We start from the raw sequence: 24,021 nt of genomic DNA on the forward strand, positions 1-24,021 counted from the left end.
CCAGCTCATTAGCACAGGTTACTGTATACAGTTCCTCTCCGGTGTAGTTACCATCAGGGAGCCAAGAGACTAGCTTAAGCTGCAGCTAGAGACGCACTTAAGATGTTGTAATCAGGCTGGGAGTGTAACTCAGAGACAGAGTGTGGGCCTAGTGTGTGCCCTGGGTTCCATCCCCAGCGCCGTCAAATAAAAGTCCCAACCTTCCAGTTTCTTCCTCACACTGCCCCACCTAGATCCGACTGGGGGGTGGGGGATAATGGGGAACATACATGCTTCAGTTCAACCCGAATGTGGCATTTTCGGGGGGAAAACCCCAGCTGAGCACACACGGGTACATTTCAGCTTTGCCAGAAGAAAAATAGTTATGCATTATACATGGACTACAAAGACTTTTTTGGTAAGCTTTCCTCTCGAATGTTTGAGTTTTAGAAAACTTAAAACGTTCCATGTGTTTTGTGTTTCTCCTTCAGTCAGACTAAAGAGAAGGGACTGAAATTTCGGTCTCAGCAGTTGTGCGGGACATCCCAGGAATGTTTAATAAAATATTATCCTGTGCTATGGAGTTTGTAAACGAGGCTCTTAGACTTGAGGTTGCTATTCAGGGCTTTTTATTCAACAGGTATTGTTATCTGCTAGGCCCCACTTTAGGTACAGAAGCTATAAAGTACTTTACGTCCATCCATGCACCACAGAAAACGGGCCATCACCGACACTATAAAAACATATGATGTCATGTCAGGTCGTGAAGAAACTATTCTCCCTGCTTTATTCAGGGAAAGGGAATTTGGGTGGGACTGCTATTTTAGGGGAGGGAAAGTCTCACCCTTGAGGTCTCTTTTGAGAAAGAGATCTTAATGAGAGAGAAAGGAGGCTTTGAAGCTTTGGGGGAAGAAGTGTCCTGGACAGATAGAAGGCAGGCCCCAGCAGGTATAAACTACAGGGCAGCTTGGAAGTCTGATACGGCCAGATGGGTGAGAGCGATTATTGGCAAGGCAGCCTTAAATACAAGCCACTGATGGTTCTCTCACACCCCAACCAGACTCTCCTCTCCCTAGTCCATCCCAGTGGAACCAACTAGTCTAGTCTGGCTTCACAGGGACTCATCCACAGGTCCATGTGCTATAGATATTAGTCACAGACTTCCAAGATTCCCATTGATTTTTTTTTATTCAAGGCTAACCCTCTCTGAAATACAGAGTCTCAGAAGTCTCAGCCTTCAGAAAGAAAGCAAGGTTTTCCTTTCTGCTTAGCAGGAGAACCTTCTAAAGTTAACGCTAAACCCACGAAACCTAAATGCTGCCATGACTAAATCAGGAAATGAACTCATTTGGAAAGAAAATTCGCAAGTCGAGGGCTCTTTTTCCTCACTGAAGGTGTTCAGCACAAATAAAATAAAATGACACAGGGCCTCAGAGAAGCCGGGATGGATCAAGCCAGCACCACTGGACCTTTGAAGAAGTAGGTCACACACAGATTGTCTGCATAGGGCTCCAAGGCAAAGCCTTTTTAAAAACACATATAGTGAGAAACCACCTCTGGATGAAACAGGAACAGCACAGTAGAATGAAAATGGGGTTTTGGAACAAAAGTCTTAACTTCCAGCTACCTGCCACCCTATGTTTGCACAAACTGTAAAAGAAATTATTCACTTAGACACGTGAAAATGGACCGCTTTTAATGGCAGCTAGCAATAGAACAAGTGAAAAAAAATCACACAAGACATATGTGTGAGGAATGTATGCATGCAAAAGGAATTTTCACACAGCATTGTATATACATGCGTATTTGTACTTTTTCAAATGCCATATGTAATGAAAGCTGTGCATAAATATTTATAAAATACTTTTTATCTAACTAGGCCAGTAACATTTAATATTTTTCAATAAATCCGTATATAAAATGTATACATTAGTGCCAAATGGAACATATATTTTGAAATATGAACCCCAAGTAAAACTCTGAGGAATCTGGAGTGGAACCCAGGTGTCTGCCAAAGGCAACTTGGGAGCAGGCGGTCAGTTGGAGAAAGGAAACAGGGCCGGGTCCCTTATCTTCACCTACTGTTTTGCTTGTCAAAATTCTGGTATCACTTCTGCGGTTTTGAATTTGACTTCCGACCTCATGGCTGTTTAACCTGCCAACTATTATTTTCTTTGAGGCTTTTAACACTCCACCCAAGTATTTTGCTTTCCCGAACAGTTGTGTCCGCTTCCTTTTTAAATTCACCTTAACATTGACCGTGGTTTAAAACCTGGGCTTAAAGTGCACCCTAGTCTAAGGTTTCAGAGCTATTGATTCGGGGCACCCTGGTGAAGACCTGAAGCCCAGAGCGCTCAGGGAAGCCAAGGTCTCCTGGAGGGGCTCAGCTTTGTCCCAGGGTTGGGGCCCGGCCCGGAGCGTGCGACTCCTCAGGGTTCCAACTCCTTTTCCAGGTCAATCAAGCCGGCGGGGACCTCAAGGCCGGAAAACGCCACCTTTTCCTGTCTCCAACCAGGCGGACTAAGGGAGAAGGAAGAGAGGGCGACCGGTTCAGACAATTAACATTAATTCTCTGGGTTCCTACAGAGGTCCAGGGACAGAGGGGCGGGTCGTCCTGAGGCCCTGGCCCGGTGACCGACAGGCGCAGGTGTCGCCGTGGGCGGAATTTTATGGTCCGGAGCGGCAGCAGCTGCGCCACTTGCGCCGCCCCTCAGAGCGTCCGGGAGAGCCGCCACCCCGCTTCCGCAGCTTTAGGTCAATCTCGGACAGACCTGGAGGGGGAGGAGACACCTCCCTCCAGACAGGAAAAACCTGCTGCGTCTGCGTTTCTTTGCGCCCCGCAGGCGCTCAGCCTCCAGCCCCGCGTCTCCCGCGCGTCTGATCCGCGCTCCGGGTTTTGGCGACAGCTTGCAAGGGAAGCAGGCTGCACGCTGACAGCACGCGACCCTCCTCTTCCCTCCCAAGAGCTTCGGCTGCCAGGGAGTCCCCAGGGAGCTGCGGTCGCGCTGCGGGCGACCGGGTCGGTGGCCCTTCTTCCCCGCAGGTCCCCTTCCTCCGCGGCGAAGCCCCGCACTGCTAGGTGGGTTAGGTAGGACAGGGAGAGGCGGGGACACGAGGGTGAGCACGAGGGTCCCGGGTGCGGGCGGAGTCCCATTGTTCTCCCGCACTTACGGACAGCAACGCTCTGGGGTCCCCTCTTTACAGAGAGCACCCCGCCACTTCTCTTTGTGCCTGAGGGAGCCCCAGCCGGGTTTGCCTCAGAGAGAAGCCACAACCGGGGAGAGGTGGGACTGGGAGGTGACAGTGGGTGCCCATTGTCCTCCAAGAGCCTGCAGCCTCGCCGCCACTCCTGCAGGTCTAAGGGTGGTGGGGAGGTGGGGGACAGGTACAGCGGAGGGAAGGTCCGGCTCCGCCCGCACCCTTCTCCCCGCCCTGCCCTGGCCTCACAGCCCCGCCCCGCGCCGGGCCCCGCCCCGCGCCCCGCCCTGGGCAGGTTGAGGCCGCGCGTCCGGCAGCCGCGCGCACAGCGTCGCAGGCGCTTCCAACTGCCGCTGGGAGCACAGCAGCGGGACGCTCGCTGGCAACCCAGTTTCGCAGCTCCTACCTCCGGGAGACGCTGCGCACAGTCCGGGAGCAGATTGGGCGGTGAACCGTCGCCGCCCCTCGGGTTCTGCGAGCACTAGCGAGGATTGTGTGCGCCCTCGGGAGGCGACCCGGGCCGACGCCCGGTCCCCGGGCAGAAGCAAGGAGCCTTGGAGACAGCTGGTGAGTATGAAACCCACAGTGCCTCTCCACCTGTAAGTCTGTCCGACCCTCAACCTAAGTCCCTTCCAGCTAGTGCAGATGGTGGCCTTGGAAGACTTACAAGGTGCGAAGATAATCTAGAGCACCGCCTTCTTGAGCTGATGTCCAGAGGATCAAAGGGGGACATCATGTTTGATGTCCCGGTGGGGGGATCAGGACTCGGAGCTCTGCCATCAGTGCCTACTTCTTTAGGGTGGGGCTGCAGGCAGCACGGCCCCCTCCTGGCCATTGACAGCCATTCTGGGCGCAAGTTGCGTTTTTTCCATCAGAACCAACCGCACTTGGCTACCGCGCCCCTCTAGTTGTGTGTTTGTACCGCCGCGGCGCTTATGAGGGCACCGCGCAGCTTGGCAGTTTCCGCACTGACAGAGGCAGTGCATTTTAGCTGAGGCTCCAACCTGCAGATCTGGCAGTTGGGAAAAATTATTTTCTTTCTTGATTGCGGTTTCTGCACAACTGAAGCGTTTACAAGATCTTTACTCCCTCCTTCTCCTCTTCCTCCTGCTGCGGCTGCTCCTTCTCTTCTTCCTCCTCTCCTCCTCCTCACTAAGTATCTTGACACAGCCATGCGAGGATGAGGACGAATGGATCTGGCCAGTCAGTTTTTTTCTTTATGAATTATTATACGCCACCCCCCTCCCGCCTTTGGGAGGGAAGGCATGTGTTTCATCTTATAAATAGAAAGTAGCATATTTTTTTGGCAGGACCTGCTTTATACTGCACCGTCTAGGAGAGGTCAGTTTAAAAATAAATACGCACTTGAATGTTACATTACCGAGCCGGCTGTGGCTGGGACAAGCTGCGAGGACAGCAGCATCAAAGCTGGGCGCACATCTGTGTTGAAAGGAGTAAAAGCCCCAGAGTGCAGCCCCGGCTGACAGTCAAGTAATTACATTTTGTTTAAAAAAAAAAAAGTGAGTGAATTAAAACGAGGGTGGGAAGGGGAATGTCAGGCGGGGACTGGAACATGAATCTTTACAGCCTTGGTGCATTTGCAGGGAGCGGGCTACTGATGTGTGCAGTGTGTAGGGGGCTCTGGGGAGGGAACTGATGGATGTGTTAGGGAGACAAAGATTCCTTCTGCTTCTTCCCCACCCTGGCAGCTTGTAGCCCTCACCATATCCTCAAGTTCTGGGAGGGGGTGGAGGAGGGGTTGCCGCCTTGAAAATATTAGGAGGGTAGCAGATGTCCCTGCTTTAATAGCAGACCCAGACTTGGGAACTTCCCGTTAACATCACAGGGAGAAATAAGCCTCACCAGGAAGGAGCCGGGATGCCCCAGGGGTATCCCTAAGTCCATTAAAAGACCCCTGTAATGTTCTGACTTATAAAAGATCTTTCAACTGAGCTAAGAAGTACAACTTCTGGACAGTTCTAGACGTTTCCACCATTGTGATTTGATGGACAGTTTAGATGTAAGCACAAACACCTTTTTCAGAACGAAGGACTCAGACATAAGGGGGCTGTGAAATGTCTAGCAATGTGGGACAAAGCATGAGCTCTATATTCGAGGACTGGTTGACAGTCCATCTGGAGGTGCCTAGGTTTTCCAGTAGGCCTCACCCATGGTGTAAGACCCGGATACCAGCCCCTGGCCTCACAGATGATGTGTAGAGAGCTTTGGAAACCTCCTGGGTCCATGGCAGTTTCTGTTTTCTAGCCATCTCATCTGCTAGAGATTTGCATTCTGAATTCCGTGATTGGAACACAGTGCTGAGGCTGACTGTGGCAGCCCCTGAAGATATGAAGTAAGATGAACTCCCTCCCACACCCCCTAATCCGAGCCCTGAAATTCGGCCTCATATCTTTTTTTTTTTTTTTTTTTTGGTTTTTTTTTTTTTTTTTTTCCGGAGCTGGGGACCGAACCCAGGGCCTTGCGTTTCCTAGGTAAGCGCTCTACCACTGGGCTAAATCCCCAGCCCCTCGGCCTCATATCTTAAGGGGACTAGAGGCAGCTAGAGTAAAGTACTTACTGTACATTTTTTTCCTTTTTATTGTGAATTTAAATGCGGTCCAAGATGCACAGAAAGCTGTAACTGTGATTGCAGAAGGGCTCCCTGGAGCCGGTTGGCGCTGCCTGCTCTCCACTTTCCCTTTAATGTGGCGTTTTGTTTTATGTCTGACATGTTCACAAAAGCTGCCCTTTTCCACTTATAAATTTCCTGCTATTCAACAGCACTGGGGATAAAGTCTCTTTATCCTATATCACCCTAAGGTTTTTAACCAAGCCATAAAATTTTCACAAGGTCTTTGGCTATTAGACATAGCATTTATCTAATGGGTGGCAATACAATTCCCGACCTAAAGAGCCTTTAGAAAAACTATACCAATCATCCTCATCATCCTCCTCATCATCATCATCACCTCCACCACCACCACCACCACCACCATCATCATCATCATCATTTTTGTTGTTTCAGTCTGATTTCATAGAGGTTCGGCTTAGTTTCTTTCTAACTAGAATCCCATTGACCTATTTTTCTTTTCATTGAGTAAGAACCTAAAAATTGTATTTTTAAATATACTATGTTTCTCAGAGAACAAGTTAAGCCATTTGAGATTAACAGATTCAACCACCACCCCTCCAGAAAAATATCTAAGAGACTTCTAATGGACCATGTTGTTAGGACATCAAAAGTAATTCTAGCACAAAGTCTGTCCTCAGTACTAAGCCAAGTACTTTTCTCAGTGCCTGTGTTAAGTCCTTCATTGCGAAAAAAAATCCTTCTATGTAATGAGGCGTGTCAATGCCTACATTTTATGGCTGTAATAACCGAAAACAGACCAGTGATGTAGTTTGCCCAAAGCTAGACAGTCAAGAGCATACCTACATGAGGGTGTGCCTGAGTGCCCACCTCTACTTGGAGTCTGTGCCTCTTTAGGTTAAAGGATTGGGAAAACCTGACCCATTCTTACCTTGGGGTAAGGTGGCCTAGGCACATTGCCTGGCGCTGGCATGTAGCACTTGTGTGACATTGGACACGTGATTTGGCTTGTGTGATTGTCTCATTTAATATCCACAGCTAGTCTTTTAGATAGATGGTATGGTGTTTCTTGTCCAGATGAGGACTTAGACTCTCAAGAGTTCTGTAACTTGGTCAAGGTTACACAACTAAGTATAGGTAGCAGGGCACAGTTTGAATTCGGTATGTTTGACCGAGTTCTGCATACCACACCTCCATTGTCTGGGTGGAGGGTTAGGCGAGCTATTAAATGTGATCACTGTTATGGATTTTGGCCTCTGGAAAGGAACTCATCTTGTATTATTCTATCTCACCATCTCAACACCCAAAAGGAAAGTGACAGTAATTGTCAGCCTTAGGGAAGACAGCTCGAATTACTTAATTATTAAGGGTGGCTGGTTCAGTCTTGTATATGGCAACCTTGTTCTTCTAGAGCAGAGCTGGCGTGAAGCTGCTAGAGTTGGTCTGAGCAGTTTATAGCAGAAACAAAGAGATTTGCCAGGTGCCAATGTGGGACTCTGAAAAGAGAAAGCCAGGCCCTGCTGGGGACAAGGCACTCCAGTATCCAGGAATGAGCACAGCCCCTGTGTGGGCGTGGCCTTGGATTAGTCAGAGGTAATGGGGCTGAATAACCGTGGTATGCCATTTCATCCATGGCCTGCCCTGCTGCCCCTGGCACCCAGTGGATACTCAGTGCCTGTTAGGTAGTGATATTGCCCTGATAATTCCAGGGAAATTAGGAACGACAGGAGGTTGGCAGAAAGGCCCTGAACTCTGTCCTTGACAGAAGGGGGCCTGTGACAGTGGCGCACATGCCCTGGATAGCACTAGATAAATGTCTGGTGTGGAAGATAGCACGAAGAAGCCTCACAGGCCAGAGCACGCTCGCCCAGGACGATCCGCCTGGCCTCTGCTTCTCATCAGCTGTGAAGTCCCAGCTCCACCCCAGGCAGGCTCTGGAAATGACTCAGGTTTGCTTTAGAACTAAGGGGACAGCTGTTGGAGTTGGGGCTATCCAGCCTGATCTGGAATTTTCTCTTTTCCTGCCCACTTCCTTTAAAGACGACAAAACAAAACAACATCCTACAAACTATGTCAAGTAACCAGCCACATCTACAGCAATTAACAGGCAGTCAGGGTATTTTTTTCCCTTTGAAAAAATAAGTTTTCCTTTGGCTTAATTAATACACTTCAATGACAACTTTTACAGAGTGGGGTACCAGACTGAGTGTGCTAGGTAGAAAAGCAGCTTTTTAACTGTATAGCTTTTTATAGTAGGCAACAGACATTAAAATGGTGGTTGTTTGGTTGTGGTTTTGTTTCCTACCTTGAACTCCTGATCCTTCTGTGTCAGCATCCTGAGTGCTGGAACTATATTCAAATGCCACCGTGCCCAGCAGTGCCACCTCCACCACCCCACTTCTAAGTAATCAGACCGTATATGGAAGCTGATGAGCCTCAATGGTGTCTATGCTGTCATTGGTGCCTGCCTAAATCATCCATTCACAATGGACTTCAAGAGTAGGGCATTTTTAAAACTAAAGAATTTTAGTGGTTTGGAAGCTGCATGTTTCAGAATGTTAGGACTGGCCTTCTAGCCTATGGTTCTTAAGCGGTATTAAGTGGTCACATCCTGTAGTGACCCAACGGGATAGCATTCCTGAAGACTCAGAAAGACCAGGGAAGGGAACTAACTGCAGAAAGCCAGTTTGGTGATGTCCTGGTCCTGGTCCCCTTCCTGAACAACTTTGCAGAGTATCCACTACACCAGTGGGCACCACCCACTACTCCCTGTGGAAAGAGCTTCTGCTGTGTCTCAGAGTGTTTTGTCCTCACAATGGCTGCAGGACTGCTCCAGTAGAAAACTCACGCTGGGGAGCCCCAAGCCACAGTTGCACAGAGGACTTGTGTGTTGTGTGCCTCGCAGCCTGCTGGGCCACAGGCGGTACAGCAGCGCGGCTGGAAGAGCATGCCTGGAAGATGCTGGCAATCAGTGGTGCTTCTGCTTGGAAACAGGCGGAGGTAACAAAGATTAGATCTGAAAACACAGGTTGGCAGCTTGATGTGGATCCGTATGGTGTGAGTCCGGCCTCTGGAAGCCTGTTTCTCGTCTCTAACAGGATTTGGTGTTTGATGAACTCAGATCATCCCCAGCCCTGGATTTCCATAAGCCAGCATCCACACGACCTATCAGCATTAGCCGAGCCTGCTAATAACAAAGGGGTGTCGGGCTGGAAAACAGCATGTAGTTCTCTAAGGAGCCAGAGCAGGCTGGAAGGCAGGGACTTCAAAGACCGGCTTCTGTTTGGACAGCTTACACATTTGGGGATCTGTCTTGTTCTGGTGACATCCTGAAGGTCATATTTATAGTCACATGGCTCCCTTTGGTCAGGTCCTAGCACCAAATTACAGGTGGTGTTCTCACTTTTAGATGTCTTCAGAATGAAATGTCTTCTAGTCACGCTGAGCTGGGGTGTAATGCTAAGATTAGATCATGTTCAAACTGGAGGCTCTTATCCTGGATCCTTCATGAAGGACTCCGTAATCCAGTGGCTCACCTGGGGAGAGGTGAGTGCTGCCACCAGTCCAGTGGGGAACACACAGCACACTCAGTTGGGTCTCAGCTGTTGTGTATGGGGTCAAAACAAGGATTGCTTCATGCTCGGTTTTGTCGTGGGCAGGAAGTTTGACTTTTGGAGCCCATCATCTGGAAGACATTATTACACTTTAGTTAAAACAGTCAACTAGGTGTCCAGATCCTAAAATCTAAAAGAAATAAAGTTGAATGAAATGTCTGTGATGGCTATTTTTGGTGGTCATCCTGTTTCTGGAATTAACTAGAACTCAAGCAGCTGGGTGCATCTGTAATGATTTACATCACTAAGTCATTGGACATGGAAAGACCCATTTCTAATGCAGATCTTGTGAGGTGAGAAGATACACCTTTAATCCGGGGCTCCCCTTCTGGTGGCAATATGGAAAAAGGACTTGGAAGGAGGACAGGAGGCCGCTTGCTCTCTTTGCCCTGCGGCCATCACTGGCATGGGAGCCTACTTCCTCAGGAGTCTGGCTTATATTGAAGATCAGCTGAGACATTCATCTCTGTGCATGGCACAACTTCTACTGGTTTGATTCTTGGACCTTCCATTGGTTGACAGCTGTTGTTGGACTAGCTGGACCACAGCTTATAAACCATTCCAATAAATGCCTATATAGTCCTTCTACGTGTTCTGTTCCTCTAGAGAACCCAGACTAATGCAACTTCTGATGGTGATTTTCCAAAGCCTGCCTTGTGCAGCTCTGCTCTTTCAGAGTCACTGTTACTAATCTCTCTCTCTCTCTCTCTCTCTCTCTCTCTCTCTCTCTCTCTCTCTCTCTCTCTCTCTCTCGGATTGGGGCTCATTGCCTACCAGCCATTTGCCAAGCACTTCATGCCCCAAGAAGATGCCCACAATTCTATTTAGAGTTTGCAGAGGAGGAAACTCAAGTCTCAAGAGGAAGTCACTGGCCTCGATTAGCACTGTGACACCAGGAAGCGGGACAGAAATGCTATAAGCTGGTAGAAAGTATTGAGACAAGCACTGGCTTCTAGAGCACCTTATAGCATGGGGTCTCCAGATAGGTTCCAACACAGCAGGTTATGGAAAGGGGTCTGGCTGGGGTCTGTGCGGGGAGCTTCCAGGGCTTTAGCTTTCTCAGTCACCACTTCAGCTCACAAGTAAGTTTGTGGTGAGCCAAGATGCCCAGGTCTGTTTATAAGAGCTGCCAGCCACATCCTGCCTCCTTCTGCACTTACGTGATTATATAATGAGCTCTAACCCAGATGCAGGAGGACTTCCTATTTATTCATTTGATGCTTGTTGACTTCATCCTGCTCCTACTCAAGTCCTTGAAGGTAATTCTATATCCTGGTCTGGCACTGGCACATGGAGGGGTCCCTGTGGGTCCCCTGCTATCTAGAGAGAAGTACAGCTGCTATGCCCTTCAAGTCATTGTCCTATCATCAGGGCTGTCCTCAGGCTTTGCCAAAGTCAGTGTCATACCTAAGCTTCCCACCTAACAGCTCTCTCCAAAGGAGCAAAGGACGCTAGGTGCTGAGGGGACTGACTAGGGCCCACTTGGCCACATTTCTTCAATGCAAAGATCTCAGTTTCACTAAAAATAGATGCAACAGTCGACCAGGAGTCTTGGCCTCTTTCTGAAAATAATTTGATTATGTGACCAAATGGAGACAAGTCTTTGCTGGGCCTTGGGACTCTCCATCTTCTCTAAGCCTTGAGAAAGCTGTTCTCAATGAAGTGGAGTCCTCTCTTGTTACAGGCTGTTACAGGCCCCACCCCGGGCTTCCCTTTGGTATAGGATGCCCATTGTGGTTTCCAGAGATTTCCTCATATGCTTTTGGGTCACATCTCCTTTTAAGCCAAGTTCTCCTGAACTCACTTCCACTTCAGAGGAGAGGTCAGCAGAGTGGGCTCACAGCTTCTCCAGAATCTCACTCTTCAAGTTGGACTTGAATGTAATCAGAAGAGTTGAATGACCCAAGGTAGTCTAACTCTCTAATAAGACACTTGTTTGTACTTTGTAGGCATGGGTAGAAGCCATTTCCCCTTTAAATTACAGTCACAGATATATGCTGTCTTTAGTTTTTTCTATGAGTAAAATAATTCATTCTCATAGGACAGCCCAGTGGGCGGGGGTGGGGGTGATGTGCAAGAAAGCAGTAACTACAATACAGTGTGATGGTTGGTGGACGTCAGATGCACACATGATGCTAAGGAGCTCCAGAGGCCTTGGCAACAGGGAAGAGCTACAGCTGAAGGGTTGGGCATCTCCTTAGTTTGCCTGTGTGGTCATGTGCTGTCTCCAGGCAGCAAGGGTGGGCCTGCCTCTAAAGGGTTTTAAGATTATGGGTGGATTCTAGGTAAGAAGATAAAGAGAAGCAAGTGCATAACAGGGCAATTGTGGGGGCGCATGAGGAGAAAGTCAGTGATAGGACTTTGGTCTTACAAGGAGAATGAAGCTGGGGAGAGGTTGAGAGATGACAGCTGGGTTTTGTCATTTACAAAGAAAGAGAAGAAGGCACAGAAGGCCCTCACCATGGGTAGTCAGAGAGAGGGAAGATAGAGAAACGTTCAATGCTTTAAACTCTGGGAAGAGCCACTATTTTGCCTATTGATTTCAATTTCCAATCAGTGGCAGAATGATGCTACTTACTGTGCATGACGAAATGTATACTTCGGACCCCCCACAGTAAGGTCAACAGTGAACAGACCCCAGGCTTATCATTAACCACTTCAATGAGAAAAGAAAATGTCAACCACATGCTTGGTTGCTATGGCAATGTCAAAACGTTTCTAAGCGCTTACTCTCGATTTCTTTACCTATAGACTGGTCTGGTCCATGGACCACTTTGAGAGGTTCTAGTCTAGACTTAAGTAGGCCTGTGAGCTGAAGTTCTGCTCCGGAAGTTATCATTAGAAGTGATAGTTGAGGCCGTGTGCAGGGTCTGATCTGATCGAAGAGTAGGCGTGGACAGCAAAGCTTTGTAGAGATGCAAGCGTCTAGAGCAAGGGTTCAAACCTCTCAGTAAGGGTTTGACGCGTTGAGGGCCACATGCAGTCTCTGCCCGGTATCCATTCTGGCAGTGGTGACTGCTGTGGTCGTCCAACTGCAGTCTATTGAGGCTCAAGGCCTGATAGTGTTCTTTGAGGGGCTGTCCGAGGAACTGGAGGGTGATCAGCGGCATGTTTGTTGTGTGTCCATGAGGTGCCACTGGCCAGTCCTCTCCACCTAAGGTCACAGGATCAAAAACATGTGTAGACATTTGTTTTGTTACTTGCTGAGGGTGCCAAGCCTCCCTCCGAGGAGAACTGCTGTTCTGTGGGGAGTACAGAAACAAGTCCTCATTCACTGTTCCAATAAAACTCGATTTACCAAACAGGTAAGGGGCTAGATCTGGCTCACCTATTGGAGGCTCTCGATATAAGAGATGGGCAGAGAGAGAACAAAAGCTCACGTAGTGAAGTCTCAGTGACGTGAGTTAGTGGCCAGCACGGAAAAAGACCCAACAGTAGCTCTCGTTCATAATACCTTGGCTTACCTTACTCTTTTTGAGGTAGGCGTAAAAATCACAGAGGCAGAAAACAGGACACTAACAAATGACGTAAGTTCTACACAAGACCTAAGGAAGCCCAGAAGCCACGCAGCATCAAGGCAGGATTACGTGAGGTGAGTCAGAAAACTTCCTCCCGGAAGGAAATGGCTCTCAAGCAGGTCTCAGAGGATGTTATGAATTGTGTTTGATGGTAAGAAGGTAAGGAAAATATTCCACCTTGGGACACAGAGTTCTTGGTTCCAGAAAGTCAGGAGGGAAGTAAAGTGTGAATAGCCACGGACGAGGGAGGCATTGTCCCCAGGGCAGGCGAGCCTTGACTTTGCGCACGGTCACATGCATGTGCTTCCTCTGGGAAGAGAAGTAACAAGGGGATATTTTCTAGGAACAGGATGTCTGGGTTTTTTTTTGTTTTTGTTTTTGTTTTTTTTTTTCTTGAGGCTCGGAGGTTTTCTTGTTGCTTTAAATTTTTAATCTTTTGACCTTAACCAACCACAAAGTCAAATTCCTTTTGAGATTATGTTTCAATAATAGCAAAGCCAGCAAGAAGCTGTGGTGTATTCGAGCTGGAAGGGAGTGTGGGGCCCTGTTCACCCACTGTGGGTGTGGGACAAGGCGGTGTCTGCTACTGCAGTCTCTGTGCGACCTTTTCTCTGCACTTCTGGACTTAGGGAGCAACTGTTTTGATTGGTATACATCATGTTATCCAGTTGATGGTACAGATGTGTCAGAACTTCTGGCTCCTGAGGATTGACCCAAAACATGGGCTTAATGTTTCCTAGGTGTGTGTCCTAAGGATTTCATGAGTGCCTGCCTGGCCCACAGCAAGCATTGGTCTATCAGCTGGTACACGCACACATTCTGTCACGAGCTAGGCATTTCACGTGTGCCTCATCCACAGGGGAAACACGCACTGTGGGTTGCTTTCTTGGAGCCAGTCAACCTATCTCCTGTGACAGAAAAATTGAATTGGCTACGGATAGGATATTTCAAAATTTAAAGTCCACTGTGTGCTTTGTGATTGATGTAGGAGGCAAGTCCACTTTAGAATCATAGAAGACTTTCAACCTTGTTACAGACGGCATTCATTCATTCATTCATTCATTCATTCATTCATTCAGATATGTGTGCATGAGATAGACAAATATGTAATTAACATGGGGAGTTTCCTGCAGAAATGGCTGGCAGTGAAATGGCCACTTATCCAGTGCAGATGCGATGCAGAGAAACCTGTGGTTTTTAACCCACTCAGGGAGCGTGGGTGATTATAGTCAGCCCTAATAATCAGATGCAAGGATAGCTCAGAAATCCCCAGTCTGTCCCTTTAGTGAGCACAGAGGAGAAACAGAGTATCCAGAATGCCCAGTTTGAGAAGGTATCCTAACCGCAAAGGAGTAGAGATATCCTCTCTTCAGCCCTCGGAAGAGTCCACAGTCTGGATTTTAGGTTCCTACGGTCGGAGCTGGAGTTCTGCACAAGCAACTACTGACCGAAATGTTAGCGGGCTTTGATTCACTTTACTGTTTGAACAACGAAGCAGTCTTGGGAGATCCTGGCTTTTGGCAAAAATTGGAGTGACTGAATAATGCTGTAAACAGGGTCAAAATCTTTATTGATCTTGTCTTTGTATGGTCGCAGACCAAGTTGGATCCATTAGTTACCGAGCATGTGAGCAGTTCACAGCAGTGAGTTGGACTCCTCCATCAGCCCTCCAGTGCCTGCTGGGTGCTCCAGGCCAGCACTGAGGCTAAGTCTCTGTTAAACCAGTCATGCAAAAGGAACCGGGCATGAGAGAACTTGCCCTCGGCCTACCTTGTTAGAACTGTTAGGAACCAATGTCCACACAGTCCGCCCTTGTAACTCACTTTTATAAGAAAGAAAAAAAAAAAAAAGGCCCTAATGGGCTCTCTTCATAAGTGTTGGAACCTTGGGAGGTGGGCGTCCTGTCATTTAGTGTTGCTTTTAAAAAATCTTTTAAAAAGTGCAATTAAGTTCTGTAAATGTAAGGAGTGTCTATAAATTAGTAGTGTGTCTCCCACATGGCATTTGTGGCTCCCTGTATAATTGGGGTTGTAAAGGAACGTAAATACAAACCGTTGTTTAATCATAAGTGAGAAGTCCATTTATAAGTAATTGAAGGTGGGCATATGAGACTTTCTGAGTGGGTCCATAAAATAGAGCCTGCTCAGCCTGGGGAGGACTTGCAGGGTAGAGCTCGGCCACTGGGAACTTCAGCCTCATAGAAGCTCACAGTTTCACAAGAGGCAAACACTGCCCTCAGTTTAAGAACCACGGGCAGGAGATAAGACTCTAAAGATAGAAAAGGTATCTTATCTTCCGATGGGTGGAGTAGAACAGGCTAGAAATATGAAAAGCATGCCCTTTGGGATACTGTTACAGGGTAGTTCACTAGTCTTGTCCCCTCACCCTCAACCCCTTTAAGTTCAGTGTTAAATGTTCAATACCAAAATTCTCCTCTCTGTGATTATTTTTTTCCTTAGAGAACCAATGCCCCACCCCCACCCCCCAGCCCCTGCCAGGACTGCCCTGTGGAGGGCTTTGTACTGATGATTAAGTTTCCTGATAGCTGGGGTTGGCTAGTCATTAGCACGAGAAAGCATAGCCCTGTTTGAACAGAAAGCCTTTTCAGGGACAAGCCTGTGGACCTGTTTATAGGGGAGTGTGAAACGGAACCGCGGGGAAGTTAATGAGTGTGTCCCCGGTAGAAGGTTTCCAGGCTTCTCCCGCTGTGAGGCCCTCATTCTGGGGAGTCTACATCGTCTGCTTTCTAGCTCCCTTGGCTCTTCATTCCATCTTTCCTAGAGGGAAGTCAAGCTCTGTGTCCTCATATTTTCCTGCTTAGTGATCCTAGCGCCTCCCTGAACAAGTTAATCTCTTTTTCATTACAATGAAATGAGTCCTTCAGATCCCTAAAGATTAGTGTCCCATTAGTTCTCTTTTAGAGCTTTCTTTCACCTTATTTGGTTGACCTCCAGTTGCCCTCCTCAGAACACGTAGAAACAAGTTCCAGGTAGCCTTTATCCCTTCCAAAGAGTCCAGGGGCCAGTACAGTTTAGGAGTCTGAATGCAGTGGAGGGACCAAGAGAAGTTAGTACTTTTTCCTGGTTGGTCGCAGAGAAGCACGGAGAAAATGCTGTGCTCTGGGACCCAGGTGGAGGGGGTCACCCCACCCTGCTTCCTTAAGACTGCTGGTTTATACAGGAGAGAATATCAGTTTTTCACTGTTAGTGTGCAAATGGTGGTGCTCTTTGCAGGGTGCTGGGCTTCGTAGTTACTGTGCTGGGACCAAAGGGCAAAAGGCAGAGAGGATTGAATTTGGAGCTGGGGGTGTAGTTTGGTGATTCAGTGCCTAGACATTCGCCGCAGCGCTGGATCCCATCCCCAGTACAGACTTGGGGGAGGGGGAGAAGGTTGAGTGTGGTGCCCTTGAATGATGCAAGCTAGCAGGGCTCCTTCTGACTTCTAAGCCAGAAAGGGGAAGTTGAATTTCAACTCACTTCCTACAAGGAGAGGAGAGGAAGAGAGCTACGGGCTGTCAGGAAGGCATCATCCTCCTCTCACACAGCCTGCCCTGTTTTCTCATGTGTGTTTTGAATTAACATTGCAACCTGTTTTGCAGGATGCAGGACTTTTTTTTTTTTTTGTATCCTTCTCCAACCAAGAATTAATCTAAAAATAATTAGTAGACAAACCAAGCATTCCTTTCTTAAAATAAATGGATTTTCCCTCAAAATTTTGATCTCTTTGTTCTTTTCAGAACTTAGTAAGCTGCCAGGACACTCACTTCTGAGCAATCCAGGAACTGAGTTTTCAGTCAGTAATTTGTTTTTTTAAACCCCCCCCCCCGCCCCGTGCCCTTGATGTCTGCTTACTTATTTTGGTATGTGTATTAGTCAGTCTCTAGAATCACTTTTTCTCCCCCCCCCTCTCTCTCTCTCTCTCTTTCTATATATATATATATATATATATATATATATATATATATATATATATATGTATGTATATATATGGAATTTAATTTATTGGAATAATTATTTCAATGACACACAGACATTGTATATGTGTGGTTTATTGGGATGACTTACAGGCTGCAGTCCAGATAATCCAACAGTAGGTAGCTGTCAACAGAAAGTCTAAGAATCTTGTAGTTGCTCAGTCCCACAGGCTGGATGTTTTTGGCTGGTCTTATATATATGCTGGAATCCCAGAGAAATAGTCTCCAATGCCAGTGAAGGAATGGTGAAGGCAAACAAGCAAAGACAGTTTCCTGCTTCTATGTCCTTATGTAGACTTCCTGCAGAAGGTGTGGTCCACAGGTTCTGCCTCAAGATTTGGATTAAAGGTGTGTGTCTTCCCACCACTTCCCTGAACTAGAAGTGGATTTACCCACTGTAAACCAAGCAGGGAATCGCTCACAGGTGTGCCCTCCATTTCTGATTGTAGTTCATCCCAGGTATAGTCAGGAGGACCACCAAGAATAGCCATGACAGTATGGTTAGAATTATTTTGTTTGCCAAAAGAAATACATGGTAAGACCATAATCTTAAGTAGGGAAGCAAGCTGGATAAGGCGACCCTTGCTTACAATCTCAACACATATTAGGAGGTCAAGACAGGAAGATACCCTCAAGCATGAGGCCTGCCTGGGCTACATAGTTCTAGGATAGCTTAGATTACACAGTGAGACTCTGTTTCCAGAAAACAAAATTAGGTGTAGTGGTATAGACCCGTGACCCCAACAGGATAAATAACTAGAATCCTAGATTGATACAGGAGTGACAACCCAGGCATCTGCCTTCCCTATCAGAGGTGTGGCTTTAACACCCCCTAAGTCTTACTCTATGTCTTGACCTCTGAGGTTCTCACAGATACCTGCAAGTAGGAGCATGCACATCAGAAGCTGGGTAGCCTGCTCCTTGGGAGAGAAGGCTTAATGGCTGCCTGGGAGCTGGCCCCTTGGTGGCAGAGCTTCCCTCACGAGAGCCCAGAACTCGAGTGTTTGCTTTCTGAGGAACATAACTTCCCAGAGGTTCTTGGCTCTCCTCTTCATCACTATCGTGGAAAGGAAAACCACAGTCTGCAGTCATGAAGACTTCAGACTTCAGAACCAAGGGATGAGATGTGAGAAAGGTCTGTCATAGAAACCTTCCTTTCTGTCTTTAAAAGATCCAGGACAATAGTGAACATACACAAATGCTGAAGAGAATAGGACACCCTGGAGCTTAAACAGAGCTCTTGATCACAGGAGATGGGCGGAGATGTGGAAGGGTAACCTGTTGTCAGTGACCAGCACCCTCTGGGCCCAGATGCCCCAGAATCCATGCTGGTGGGACTCCTGACTGAAGCCCAGTAATAAACAAATGCTCATCATGTGACACCTGGATGTTGCCAGACCTAAGTACCTTGTGCAGACTTGGCTCTCTAATACAGCGAGTGAGCCATATATATTTAGTTGTTATATTTTTATTATTCAAATATCCAGTTGATTCGGTAGTTCAGAGCGCTGACATCACAGAGGATTCGCAAGGCCATCTCCCCTCCCATTCACTCAGACTGTCTGAGGACAGTAACTATCGCAGTTTCGTATGAAGCATATTGATACATTTTATAGAAATACAAGCCAACACACTTAGATTTCCACACTTCACTTCTGCACCTACCTTGTCTTCCTTTGAACATGTCGTCTCTGGGCTCTTTCCCTGTGACTGTACTAAATGTTTCATTCTTTCTTAGATGTAAGTACTACTAATTCGGGTGGCTGTGTCATCTGTACACATCTTCTGATGGTAGACAACTAGGCTGTTTCCAACTCCTGGCTTTTACAAATGTTTGATTGGATACCCTGTAAACAGCATCTCCCATATCATTCAGTTGACTCTGCACCTGTATGTAGAATCTGGGTCCAAGGGCATATGATTCACTAGTAGGAGAGATAGCATCCAGCTGCCCTGCATGGAAGCTACTGTCCACATTACTACTGCCATGTATGCAGAAGCCTCTTCCCCTTCCTCTGCTCTGTGTGCATTCGTGTCTCTGAAAGATTCTGGAATGCTCTCCCCCACCCCACCCCGTTGGTAACTTGGGAGCTAACTAAACTCCCAGAGACTGTGCTCTTTAAATGGCTTACACCTCAGACAGGGAACCTAGCCTACTGGTTAACTGTGTCATTTTTGGGTCTTTTCAGGCTGGCTCAATGTCTGTGCCACAGTAGTGTCTATTTGTAAATGGAGACATTCAGCATTCTAGCAGAAGCCTCTCGGGTTCTTGTGAGTGAGAGAGCATTATGGGAACGCAGAGAGGCTCTCACAAAATACTGTCGCATTAGATTCTAGCTGCTGGGGACACACATACCTCTCCCAGGACCTGCCACTTCTTACTAGGGAAGACTTTAGCTGTCTGTAAGCAATAGCAGAAATAGAGTCCAAAGAGTCAAGAGCCTGGAAAGGGAGGGCCAGGAGTGAATCCTGGGAGAGGACATGAGAGAGGACTGGGTGGGACTCCTGGGTGCTGCCCAGCACTATAGACGCCAACTCCTTTAAACGGGAGAGCTGATGTATTTGCCCAACAACCCCCCTCTTAGAAAGCAAACCAGTCTTCCATTGTCTTTGGCAGCTGTTAGGCCTGGCACATGGTGTCGTCACCTTACTCTCTGCTGTGTCTGTGGATTTCTCAAAGCCCCCTCCTTGTCTCTTTTCCCTCTCATCTCTGGTGTCTGTTTGTCTTAGTGCCACCAATATAAAGCCTAGCCTTTACTAGGCCAAGGGAACCTCCAGATAAAAGCCCACAGTCCTGTGGCCAGGCAGGGATGCTCTAAAGAGGCCCAGCCAGGAAGCCTTGGTACTGAACATTCCTCCCTCAGACATGAGAAACTATGTCTTCTCTTTCCACATCCCCACCACCCCCATTCGCATTCCCTTACACAACAGATGTGGGTAGCCCTGCCAGAGACAGAGAACTACACTCTGGTATTGAATGCCCTGCCTGGGTACTTCTTGGCCTTCCATATGCCAGCAGACCTCAGGCAGGCATCAAGGGCAAGCCTTGAATCTTCTCCAGGGCAGCTGCCATCCTGGCCCAGCTGATAATCTGCCCCGGGGAGTGACTTTTCCCAGGGCTTGCCTACTACCCACCTCCTGGGGCAGGACAGTGTCACTGGGGTCCTAGTGTTGTGGGCTCTGTGTTGTGGACCTATACTGGCAAGGGCGTTTTATTAGGTCTACCAAGGTTTCAGCTTTTCCTGTTGGTTTCATGAGATGGGATCTCAAGCATCTCAGAATGGCCTTGAACTAGCCCCTTGAATGCCTTTGAAGTCCAATACTCCCTTCTCCTCTTCAATGCTGATGCTGCAGGCAGTCACTACCACACCCTCTATGCAAAATCTTACCTTTTGTTATTGAGACAAGACCCAAATCAAATCAAAAGGAGAACGTCGGGACCTGAGGTCCTGTTATGTCTGCTGGCTCTGTGGTCAGGCAGCTCTTGGCAGGAACAAACCTCTTGCCCCCAGCCTCCTCCTCACACACTAAGGTGAGGCTGCATTGTGCTTCCCACACAGTGCCAGTGGGTGGTACGTACAGCACAGCCCTTGTCACCTGTCACTGAAGAGCAAGTTTAAAACTCTTGCTGGAAGGAAAGAACTGTGGAAATGGAGAGGGCCTCCAGCTGCTGCCAAGCAACTGTGACTGTCTTCAAGCCCGTCTGTCCCAGTCCTAGGAGTACTGTCAGTCCCAGTGCCAGAGGACTGGGAGGGGGAGGGGAAGCAGGGGAGGGTCAAGAGAGTTTAGCTTCTCTATGTCAGCTCTTGGGGTTGGTGGGATGGGGGAGGGGGTTTCAGAAGGTTAAGTGTCTCTTCAGCAAGGGAGGCACTGACGCACCTCCTGGACCTTCTTCCTCACAGCTTTTCACTTATGCCTGAAACAAACACTATCTACAGTTAAGATGTTTTGGCTTTAACATTGTACCTGCATTGATATCCACTTATTATTAAGTCATGGTTTCTGTGGGTGTCTGGCCAGAGCTTAGGGCCTGGGCCTCACTGGAATGTGACCAAGCTTTGGACCAAAACTCTGTGTGTGTGTCGTCAGAGACTAGATGGGGTAAATCCATTTCTACTTCAAAGCTAGCAAGGAAGTTTGGTCAGGTGAGTGGGCACCTGTGAGGTCGGGTGCATGGACACCTGTGAAGTCAGGTGTGGACACCTGCGAGGTCAGGTGCATGGACATGCATGAGTACCTCTACACTTAGTCTCTTTTTCTCCCCTCTCCATCCTTCCTCCCTTTCCTTACTCTCCCCCCTTCCTTTACTCTCTTCCACCTTTCCTATACTCTCCCTTTTCCTTTACTCTCTCCCCTCCCCCTTCCTACTCTTCACTCAGTTGGCGTCTTCTGTAATGTAACCTACCCAGGGAGTGACTGCTGCCATACTTTCTTGAGTAGAGCAAGTCACAGTTGGATCTACAAAGGCACTAACACCAGGGAGGCCGGAAGGCTCACCTCCCACAGAGACAGGGCATGCACCTTATCAGTGATGTTCCAAAAGATCCTCGGGGACAGCTCAACTTATTATGTATGGTGGAGGTTTGTCTTGAAATGGAGCGGTTCTGGTATTCCCAGATTACCAGTACATGCCGGAGTCCTCCATGGCTCCGTATTTTCTCTGCCATGATGATCCCAGCTGTAGCTTGGCTGCATTCTACCAGAGTGTTGGTACCCCTGCCCCCATCCGTAGTCATATTTCCCCATCTGTAGGAATGCATCCTAGTGAGGTATTCTGGAGCAGTTATATACTAACATCACTTATTAAATGATAATTTCCAGTCTCCTTCTTTAGTCATTTAATTTCATTTGTATGCAGATCTCACTGTCAGGCTTGTTAGTGAGCAGTCATAGCAAAGAAAATACAATTTTAAACAGACCCAGTTGGTCCTGTGTTGATTGCAGTTTTTTAAATTGTATGTGTCTGCATGCGTGCCTGTCCATATGTATGTGTACCACATACATGCCTACGACCCATGGAGGTCAGAAGAGCACGTTGGATCCCCTGGAGTTGCAGGCAGGTATAAGCCCCCATGTGGGTGCTGGGAACTTAACCCAGGTTCCCTATAAGAACAACACATTCTTCTAACCACTGTGTATGTCTCTAGTCCCTTGACATGAGTTTTGAGAGGGAGGTGAAAATTTCAGATGTGTTCAGAAAACCACACCCATAGCTATGTTTAAAAAGTAGTGAGGCTTTAGCTCAGGGGCCAAGTACCTCTTTTTTTGTTTTCCCCAGAACTAAGAACTAGGGGTTCACTAGTGAGCCCATGCTGAGATTAAAGTTCTGATCGCAGTTAGTAGAAGGAGATACGGTTGGGCTTTAGGTGGGGTGCTGGCCGGGCTCTGGAGTAATTGCTCTGGGGAGTGGCCGGCCTGAGTGGACCCGGAAGCCTCGCAATCACAACCTGCTCTGGTTTCTCTTCCAGGTTTCTCCTTGCCGTAGAAGGGACTGGACAATGTAACGGGCTCTCCGGAAAGATCTCTGTTGAGCTAGATCTCTCAGACCCTGTCTCCTAGATCAACCTGAGAAGAAATGATGTGACAATTCTTATCAAAGAGGACTTTTTGGAAGTGTGGGATAACCGTGAAGAAGGTCACCCTTTTCCCGGTCTGTGAAATAGACATTCTCAGATTCCAAAATGCCAGCCAAGACCCCAATTTACCTGAAAGCGGCTAACAACAAGAAGGGAAAGAAATTTAAACTGAGGGACATTCTGTCCCCTGATATGATCAGTCCTCCTTTGGGGGACTTTCGTCACACTATTCACATCGGCAAAGAGGGCCAGCATGACGTCTTTGGAGACATTTCCTTTCTTCAAGGGAACTATGAGCTCTTGCCTGGAAACCAAGAGAAAGCACACTCCGGCCAGTTCCCGGGGCACAACGACTTCTTCCGGGCCAATAGCACCTCGGACTCGATGTTCACGGAAACACCCTCCCCGGTGCTCAAAAATGCCATCTCCCTCCCGACTATTGGAGGATCCCAGGCTCTCATGCTGCCCTTATTATCACCAGTGACATTTAATTCCAAGCAGGAGTCCTTTGGGCGTCCTAAGTTGCCAAGACTCAGCTGTGAGCCTGTCATGGAAGAGAAAGTTGAGGAGAAAGGTAGTCTGTTAGAGAACGGGACAGTCCACCAGGGAGACACCTCGTGGGGCTCCAGTGGTTCCGCGTCTCAGTCCAGCCAGGGCAGGGACAGCCACTCCTCCAGCCTGTCTGAACAGTACTCCGACTGGCCCGCGGACGACATGTTTGAGCATCCTGCCTCCTGCGAGCTGGGGAAGTCAAAGACTAAATCAGAAGAATCCCTTTCCGACCTGACCGGCTCCCTGCTCTCCCTGCAGTTGGATCTGGGGCCCTCACTTTTGGATGAAGTCCTGAATGTCATGGATAAAAATAAGTAACCAGGAGTCAGCCCTTTTTCTTGGGAGTAAGAGGTACCAAAATAAGCAGAAAACAAAAAATCATCTAACCACAGCCGAAGAAAAGAGCTGCTCTGACTGTTTTTATTTGCAGCCATGTGGTGCATTTTTCTAAAATAACACTCCTGTTCGTACAAAATATTTTTTTAACCATCATGCCCTGTTTGCAAAAATTTTGAAAACAACAATTTTTAAAAATTGAAGAAAAAAAAAAAACCTGTTCTGGCAGAAAAAAGGAAATGAGGAAGTGAGTCAGAGCTCATTTAAGCAGGCATTGTCGGTGCTCAAACACACTTGGTTTTGTTTGTTTGTAGATGTGCACACATCCAGGCTGTCTAGTAGGGCTGGGTCCGTGGTCTCTCCAAGGCGATTTACAGCATGTTGGAAGAAGGAAATCAAAACTTACTTCGCACCTACGCCTTTTTTTTTTCCTTGACTCTTTTGTATATTGTATCTTTTGGGTTCACCATAGCAAGTTCTCCAGTGTTAAGATTTTACTCTTTTCATATTTGAACAACCTTACGGGACTTGGGATTTTTTTTTCCTTGTGGTTCTTATATATCTCTGTATACTATTTCCGTGTTGCAAAAGTTTGACTGTCAGCTACATGTTGGTTAAAAACAAGCAAGGTATTACTGTAACTAAGTTATTTTTAAAGTTGAAATATATTTTTATGCGCCTTTGG

The 24,021-nt window shown here is 47.7% G+C and overlaps 1 protein-coding gene and 1 long non-coding RNA gene across 2 annotated transcripts; one reads left to right on the forward strand and one right to left on the reverse strand.

Moving 5' to 3' along the window:
• Window positions 1–1,654: 1,654 nt before the first annotated feature.
• Window positions 1,655–4,375, reverse strand: LOC134479326 (uncharacterized). The gene is made up of 2 exons (XR_015622806.1): window positions 3,845–4,375; window positions 1,655–2,499 (listed from the first exon to the last, which is right to left on the reverse strand). It is a non-coding gene; the product is annotated as an uncharacterized LOC134479326 (long non-coding RNA).
• Window positions 3,522–24,021, forward strand: Cdc42ep3 (CDC42 effector protein 3). Its single transcript, NM_001048044.1, has 2 exons — window positions 3,522–3,744; window positions 22,341–24,021. Exon 2 carries the CDS (start codon window positions 22,554–22,556, stop codon window positions 23,316–23,318), a length of 765 nt encoding a protein of 254 aa, NP_001041509.1. The 5' UTR covers window positions 3,522–3,744; window positions 22,341–22,553; the 3' UTR covers window positions 23,319–24,021.

Source organism: Rattus norvegicus, chromosome 6 (assembly GCF_021556685.1).
Source record: "Rattus norvegicus strain SHRSP/BbbUtx chromosome 6, alternate assembly SHRSP_T2T, whole genome shotgun sequence".
Classification (NCBI taxonomy): domain Eukaryota; kingdom Metazoa; phylum Chordata; class Mammalia; order Rodentia; family Muridae; genus Rattus; species Rattus norvegicus.